The sequence below is a fragment of the Octopus sinensis genome, linkage group LG5 (assembly GCF_006345805.1).
Source record: "Octopus sinensis linkage group LG5, ASM634580v1, whole genome shotgun sequence".
Taxonomy (NCBI): Eukaryota; Metazoa; Mollusca; class Cephalopoda; order Octopoda; family Octopodidae; genus Octopus; species Octopus sinensis.
Genome location: NC_043001.1, coordinates 63900239 through 63909718, shown reverse-complemented (window position 1 = coordinate 63909718; position 9480 = coordinate 63900239). Strand labels below are relative to the sequence as shown.

At 34.5% G+C, this 9480-nt stretch overlaps 1 protein-coding gene across 1 annotated transcript; it reads right to left on the bottom strand.

Moving 5' to 3' along the window:
* Positions 1-3387: 3387 nt before the first annotated feature.
* On the bottom strand, positions 3388-4695 carry LOC115212162 (myelin gene regulatory factor-like A). Its single transcript, XM_029781001.1, has 2 exons — positions 4135-4695; positions 3388-3444 (listed from the first exon to the last, which is right to left on the bottom strand). The coding sequence occupies exons 1-2, from the start codon at positions 4693-4695 to the stop codon at positions 3388-3390; spliced, it is 618 nt and encodes a 205-aa protein (XP_029636861.1).
* Positions 4696-9480: the final 4785 nt, after the last annotated feature.

Genomic DNA, 9480 nt, shown 5'->3' with positions numbered 1-9480 from the left:
TACTTAAATTTCCACTCCTGCCACCCATCCCACACAAAAAGAAACATCCCATATAGTATGGCACGACGAATATGTAGCATAGTAACTGATTCACAAATATGATTAATAAGACTAGATGAACTCAAAAGCTTCCTCCTACAGCAAAAATACCCCCTTAAACTAATAGAAAATGGAATCACAAGAGCATTAAAACTAGACATCACACAACTCAGGACACCCAAAACAAAAAACAAAGAAAACACTATCCCTTTTATAAACACACACAACCCTGGAGTTACCAACATCTTCCAAACCATACATTCAAACCTACCAATAGCCTTACAAAGCCCCAAAATGAAAAACATATTAAACAAATATAGCATAAAAAACAGTAGACGACAGGACAAAAACCTAAAAAAACACCTAACAAGAGCGAAATTCTCTTCAGAAACTAAAACGGAATTCTTTGCAAAAGAGTGCGGAGATGGTAGATGTGGGACCTGCAGCAACCCCACCTACAAATACATAGAGAACAACAGAGAGATAAGATTTAAAAATGGTGACATATTAAAAGTAAATGCAGATATGAACTGCAAGACGCAGAACGTCATATACTGCATAACCTGCCCCACGTGCAAGGAGAATTACGTAGGTGAAACTGGTAATTCTTTGTGCCAGCGAGCCAGGATCCACCGACAACATATTCGGCAGGAAGAACTACGCAAAATACCACTAAGAACACACCTAGCTACATGTGGAGAAGGAAAATTTAAGATATTTCCCTTCTACAAGTGTCCGAAGAACGACACCTCCTTCAGGAGGAATATGGAAAAACATTTCATAGCTAAGTTCTCCCCCAAATTAAATGGCTGAAACTTTACTCAACATACATTGAAGGACAAATTTTTCGATTTACAATATGATACACTGGAACATTTAATATATGTGTGTATATATATGTATATAGGTGTGTGTGTGTGTGTGTGTTACCTGTTATATACATTATATTGTTTTTGCAATTTACTTGATCTTTACTTGCCAATTGTCATTCTAATTTTAACCTTCCTATGATATACAATTTTCAAGATGGTGTAACTTGATTGTTCATTTTGATTCGATAGAAGGTGGATTTTTCTCTAATATTTCATGTGTAAGCATGTATATATATATATATATAGTGACATTGAAGGACGCATCTTTCGATTTACAATCTAATATAGTAGAACATTTAGTATATGTCTGTATGTGTATATAATATATATATATAATATATATATATATATATCTGTGTGTGTATAGATATGTGTATTGCCTGTTATATACATTATATTATATTATTATCTTTATAATTTACTTCCATCTTTACCTTTTAATTGTCACTTTAATTTTAACTTTCCTATGATATACAATTTTCAAGATGGTGTAATTTGGTTGTTCATTTTGAACCGATAAAAAGGTTTTTTTTCAAATATTTTATGTATAAGTCTGTGTGTGTATATATATATGTATTGGTATAAATATCAACACACAAAAATATTTTTTTCTTCTTCTCCACTTCCTCCCTTATTTTTATTTATTTTTTATTTATTTTTTTATATGTTATTTTTTATTTTTTATATTTTTTTATTATTTTTATTTTTATTTTTATATTTATTTTTATTATTATTTTTATTTTCCCTTTTCTCTTTTTTTCTCTCTCTCCTTCTCCAAACACACAGACACACAGACACACACAAACACACACGGACACACAGACACACAGACACACACACACACCTCCACAAAACGATCATAGAAAGTGTGACCCCAAATGAGATTTGTCCGGCCAGCCTACGCACAACACACACTCAGTGACACCAGACTGGACAGAGAGCCAAAATTCTTAGAAAACCACAGGAGGTCCAGCAGGCCAACGGAAATAATACTTCTTCTTCCCTCTCAGATACAAACGCACACCACACACACACACACACACACACACACACACACGCACACACACACACACACACATACACACACACACATACACACACACACATACACATACACACATGTTTTCTCTGTCTCACTTCCTCCTCACCCTTTTATACTGTCTTATTCCTCCCCACTACTACGAAACTATAAAATGTTCAAAATCCCCACAAAGGAATTGATTTGATTTGAAAACCCCACTGGATTGGGAGAAAGCGCTAATAATCCGAATAATATGATCTGAATGATATGATATATATGTAAAAAATGTAATATATAAATAAATATCTATAAATATGAACCATCCGATCTGATTACCTCATTTTTTCTAATATATATATATAATATATATATATATATATATATATATATATATATATATATATATATATATATATAATATATATATATATAAATATGTGTATCTTTCTGTTGAAGAGCGTAGGCTCGAAACGTAAAAGACTTGTTTTATTTATATTCCTGAGCGCCATACTAATGCAATTGTTGTTTGTATTCCACCTGCCTTCGTCTTTTGTTAATTTTGATAAAGCTTCCCGTTATAGATATACATACATACATAATACATACATACATACATACATACATACATACATACATACATACATATATATATATATATATATATATATATATATATATATATATATATATATATAATATATTATATATATATATATATATATATATATGTATATATATATCAGTAAAACAATTAAGATTCAAGTGAATTCCAATGAATTCAAATGAATGCGGTACTTAACTTAGAGGCACCAGAAATCTTTATGGTATTAACCATAAAACAATGTGGGGTGATTATAAACAGGAAAAAAGCAACAAGAATGGATTAGTTGTTCAGTACAATTGTTTCATACGAAGAACAGATTTATTTAAAGCCGCAAATATTGCAGCAAATATTCATCAGCCAAAACACATATGAGTTTTCCAAACATCCTAGGGAGTGAGGCTACACTGATGAAGTATCGAAGAGAGTTCTATGAAAAGCAAAGTTAGGTTGTAAGCAGACTTAAAATGTTTTCTAATGATGCACAGTTTTATAAAACGTTTTTAAAAGGTAAATCCATCCATAATAATGCAGGTGTAATTTCCGGAGATATGAGGAAAGATTTTATTCACAGAGAAGATGAATGTATCCATAATAATGCAGATGTAATTTCCTGATTTATGAGGAAAAGATGTTGATCACACATCTATTCATTTCACAAACTAAGTTGTTGGAAGAAGAGATTGGCTATAGTGGCTAAAAGAATCGCAAAAGAAGCCAGTGAAGCAGAAACCGCCCAAATAAGGACATTATGGAAGGAAGGGGGTAGGGGAATAAGACGGCGTAAGTACACTACCTACAAAGGTTAGTTTATTTCTGTGGTGACAGAAAATCTGGGTCAGTGTTGCAGGAATTTAAGATTTATAAGGGAACATTATTTTTGACCAGCAAACAGCTATTAACTGCCACTCCTACAGAGTTAATGGCAGGATAAAGAATATAAAGAGATCAAAGGAAAGAATTAAAGGGGTCAAAGGCTATCAGTAGAGGAAGATACAGTAAGAAATTTAAGGGCAACACTAGAACAGAAGGTTATTTATTTATTATTGTTTCTATTTTTACTAATGTTTATATATTGTAAGACAGAATTTAGGTCAAAACCTAGGGGTCAGATAATTTCTATAGTAAATGGTGTGAGAGTTTTGCTTATTCAAAATATAGTGAAGATTCCTTATATTATTATTAAGGGAGTAGTATTACCTATTAAATTTAGAATAGAATTAGGAAGTATTAGCAATTTATTTAATTTAAGTTAGGTTAATTAAATTTACTATATAGTCACTTAAAACTTGGCATCGTACGAATACTATTTGTTTTTATGTTTTAAACAGGTACAGTTAAAAAGAAAGAACACCAGTGGAAGAGCTCACAGATTTCTATTTAAAATATTTAAAATATATTAGAGTTTTGCTTTTTTAGTGAATACAAGATGGACCTAACTCTATACGGTTATTCTATACGATTTTTATTTAAAATATTTAAGTCTTGATTTTTGAGTGAATACAAGACAGACCTAATTCAATACGGTTATTTAATAAATTTTTATTTTTTCTATGCTTTAAAATTTCATATGTCTCCATGAAGCAGAGTTGGCAACCTACCCTGTTATTTCTAACTATTTCCCATTTATGGTTATATTTAATATTATTATCTTTGAGTTCCCAGATCTTACTGGAAAGTGTGGTGCAACCAGCTTTATGACGTAACTTAAATGAGGAGATATGATTGCTAACTCGTTGCTTAAATTTTATAGTACAACCCAAATAAAGAAATTTGCTATTCTCAGTAGTTATAGTGCATTTATAGATTACGTTATGGGCCCCACACAGACCAGGTGCCGGGCATTTTGACTTAATCCTACAATTACACCTAGGGGGATAATCTTCAGATTTAGAATTATTTAAGGATAGATATCTCATATTGCTGCTATTCAGATTATTATGAGTATAATTATCGTTATTATAGGTAATGTTGTTCTCTAAAGCTGTGTTACCATTAATCGATCCGTTTACACTATCATTTAGCTCTATAGCCATATCATAATTATCAACATTATTGGTATTGCTACTATTATTGCTTGTATTTATATCCGAATGTATATTGCTGTTATAGATATCAATGTTATCTTCATTCCCGATATTTTCTCTATTTGTATTGCTCATATTATTATCATTATTATTCCTATTAATATTAATATTATTATTAATTATTCCATGGTTATTGATGCTACCCTTGTTTTGATAATTACTATTATTGTTGTTATTATTCTTAGTTTTGATAATATTATTACAATTATTGGTATTCATGTTGGTATTAGTCCTATTATTCCTGGCTAACTTAATGCTTTTATTATTAATTTTAGCTATTATAGTGGACATATTTGGGAGGGTTGAATAAGAAATCCTAACCGTTCTTTTAGAAATTATTCTATGATATTTATGAGAGGCTGGAAATTTTTTTTCTAAAGTTAATTTGAATCTGCCGTGTATATCCGATAAAATCGCACAGTTGAAAGGAATATTCAGCCAGATTATATCTTCCTTATTATATTTTCTTAAATTAGAATTAGGGTTAGTTGAATTATTACTGATCCCACCAGAGCTATTATATATATTACTATTATTTGTATGCTTTTTTGATTTATCTAAATTAGTTTTATCAGAGTTATCTATGCTCTGGTCTTTATTTTTATTCTTATGATTTGGCTTGCACGCTGGATTTGTTGTCACTGTAAATCTATTTCTACTTTTATTTCGGGCGTGTTCTATATTTTTGTTTACATAGTTACTGCTACCTCCATTATTAGGAATTTGTAAGCTCTCCTTATCAATAAAAGTAATCTTTTGGTTGTATCCTGCCTTAGATAACGCTGCATTATAATGCTCAGAGTGAGAGTTAAATATATCATTATTAGATGACAATTTGGAGATTCTTAGGGAAATATTTCTAACCAAAGATTTTATTATATTTGGGGGATGATTGGATAATTTATTTACGTATCTAGTGATTTCACCTTCCTTTCTAAATGGGTAATGCAGCTTAGAGTTAAGGTGTAATGTAATATCTAGGAAACTGACTATTTTAGTGCCAGGTTCATAAGTTATGCTAAGGTTGAAATCTTTAAAGAACCTATTAATTTTCTTTCTAATCCGTTCAATGCTAGATTTATTATTACTAGGAATAACAAACAGAGCATCATCCCTGTATAGACCACCTTGTATTTCCGGGATCTCCCTTTTTATGCACATTAATAGATATGCGTCTACCAAATTAGTTACCTCAGCCGAATCACTAGAACCCATGGGTATATCGAAATTATTAGGGGTATCTGCTCTAGTCCATAATTTTCCTTCAAATTCTATAATTGTTTTTCTAGCTAATAGCACTATATCGATTTCCTCTCTAGATATGAGGGAGCGATTCATGGCAAATATAAGTGATTTATTTAGCAAAATGGGGGAAATACTAGAGTAATAATTATTTAAGTCAAATTGAATAAAGGAGAGACTACTAGTATTAGTTAGAGAATTAAACCATTCTAATACTTCATCGGTATTTAGCCAAAGTCTTAAGGGAAGAGTCGGGGTTATTTGGGGTAGAATAGTATCCAGGATAGATTTGCTAAGCCGGCCAATGTCTGACTTAGTTGGACAAATAAGCCTTACCGAAGGGTTTTCCATGAAATTCCTTTTGTGGTTCTTAAGGTTGATTCTAGGTTCACACGGTTTAAGCGGCTCCGTTCTATCCGTTAAATTGTACCTTTCCATAATATCCTTCATTTCCAGGTTTATTTTTTTCAAATTATTCCTTGTTGTAATTTTATATTTGGAGTTGAGTTCCTTCTTAATTAGTTTGCTATAAAGAGTGTAATCTACTCTATACAGATTACCAGTTTTATCCGCTGGCACTAAGATTCCTTGTTTATTCCGAGTTGAATAAACAAAGTTTCTGAGATGTTTAAGGTGAGGATTGTATCTTAACGGGTGTTCCTTGAATGTAATATCTTCTATAAGATTCAGTAAATCTTTTTCGAAATTTTCCAGGAGTGGGTTCGGAGGCGGGCTCTTTCTGCTTCTAAAAGTTCTCCTATAATTCTTATCAGTATTCTTTGCTTGAGGGTCCTTATTCCGTTTGACATCAAAATGGTAAGTTTTCCATCTAATTCTTCTAATGAAGTCATTAATCCTATGGATTAGTAGCCAGATATATTCATCCTTACTGTGTAAGGGGATGTCATTAGGGGAAAACTATGTTTACTTTCTCCATTTTTGTTGAGAAGTTAAGTACCAGAAAAACAGTACCAGAAAAACCGTGCATCATTAGAAAACTGTGCATCATTAGAAAACATTTTAAGTATGCTTACAACCTAACTTTGCTTTTCATAGAACTCTCTTCGATACTTCATGAGTGTAGCCTCATTCCCTAGGATGTTTGGAAAACTCATATGTGTTTTGGCTGATGAATACGGGACACTTGTATTTGCTGCAATATTTGCAGCTTTAAATAAATCTGTTCTTCGTATGAAACAAATGTACTGAACAACTAATCCATTCTTGTTGCTTTTTTCCTGTTTGTATGTATATATATATATATACGTTTATGAATTTGTGTTGCAAGATTCCTGATGTGAAACCGTGTGTTGAAACACATTATTGTTGTATTTCGGGACGGTCGTTTTTTTGCCCCAAATAAACACGCGCTATATATTCGTTCGTCACTAGTTTATTACTGTTCTTTTTCTAACTCATGCTCATTGTCCGGAAAAATTTTCATTACACATCTGTCTTGGTGTCTGCTCTTGCTCTGCTTATTCCAGAATGGAAATTTTCGGACATTGGACATGAGTTGGAATAAGAACAGTAATAGACGATTGAAGAACGAATATATAGTGAGCGTGTTTATTTGGCACCCACCATCCTAAAATACAAATATATATATATATATATATGAGTTCAGCAAAAATTTAGATTCAGATGAATATGTACTTAAGTTGAGGCACCAGAATTTAGTACAGTATTATCCATGCAATTTCAAAATAAGGTGATTAGAATCAAAATAAGCAACAAGGATATCCAGAGGTAATGCAGTACGTTTCACGCAACTCCATTGAAATTGATGTAATGGTTGCATTGTTCAATTAAATGGAGTCGCGCGAAACGATCGTCTCTCTCTCTCTCTCATTCTCTCTCTCTCATATATATATATATATATGTTGAGGCGCAATGGCCCAGTGGTTAGGGCAGCGGACTCGCGGTCGTAGGATCGCGGTTTCGATTCCCAGACCGGGCGTTGTGAGTGTTTATTGAGCGAAAACACCTAAAGCTCCACGAGGCTCCGGCAGGGGGTGGTGTTGATCCCTGCTGTACTCTTTCGCCACAACTTTCTCTTACTCTTTCCTCTGTTGGCCTGCTCGCTTAGCCAGCAGGGTGGCGTCATTTGACAAATGCGAAGCGCATTGTGACCAGCGATGTGTAGCAACATCTGATAGCCTGGTCGGTCACGGTGATATATATATATATATATATATTAGCTATAATCAGTACATACGCACACACATATATAAGTATATATATTTATAAACACTCACACGCACAAATATAGAGTAGTGCTACAAGGCACCAATATTTACTAGGAATTACAGTTGATACATTTACAATGCTATATATATATATATATATATATATATATATATATATTAATCAATTTAGGGTAGCAAAAAATTCAATAGAATGGCTGCTCTCTCTAGTGGACGAATGGCCTGTTAAGGCCACTCCTAAATTGTTATATATATATATATATATATATATATATATATATATATATATATATATATATATATATATATATATATATATGTATATATATATATATATATACATATATATATATATATATATATATATATATTCACTGGTCCCACTCCCGAACTATACGGTCGTTACATTGACGACATTATCGGTGCGACCTCACTCTCCCGTGAACATCTAGATTCCCTCCTCTCTTTCGTTCAATCCTTCCATCCTGCCCTCCACCTCACCTCCACTATCTCCAACACCTCTGTCTCCTTCCTCGACATTTCGGTCAGCATTCATCACTCCACTCTTACCACCTCCATTCACTACAAACACACAGACTCACACTCATACCTAAACTTCTCTTCCTCCCACCCCAAACACACCAATCTTTCCATCCCCTATTCCCAATTCCTCCGTCTACGTAGGCTCTGTAGTGACGACCATGACTTTGAGACTCAGTCTCAACTCATGGCTCGCCACTTCATCCTACGTGGATACCCCTCTCACCACTATCCACACTGCCCTTGCCAGAGCACGTTCCGTAGACCGTGCATCTGCTCTCTTCCCCCGAACCCGCCCTGTAGTCTCCCGCCTCCCTTTTCCCCTCACTTACCACCCCACGACCCTACCTCTCCAACGCACCGTTCTTCGAGCTTTCCGGCATCTCCAGTCCGACCCGTCCACTTCACACCTCTTCCCTAACCGACCCCTCCCCTCCTTCAAACTAGCCAATAACCTACGAGACCTCTTGGTCCACAGCTCCTTCCATGACCCTACCTCCCAACCTGGCTCGTTCCCCTGCTCCCGACCACGTTGCCGCATTTGCCCTTACCTCTCCAACACCACCCTCCTCACTGGCACCCATCACCGTCCCTATCGCATCATCAACTCCTTCACCTGCACCTCCAGCAATATCATCTATTGCATCTCCTGCTCTCTCTGCCATTCCCTGTACATCGGACAAACGGGACGCCGCTTGGCTGACCGGTTCGCGGAACACCTCCGTGACATCCGCCTTGCCAACGACACACCGGTCTCACGCCATTTCCGCTCCACCGGTCTCACGCCATTTCCGCTCCACCGATCACTCCTTGCAACACCTGTCTGTGTTTGGATTGTCCTTGCACAGAGGCCATCCGGATTCCCGTTTGC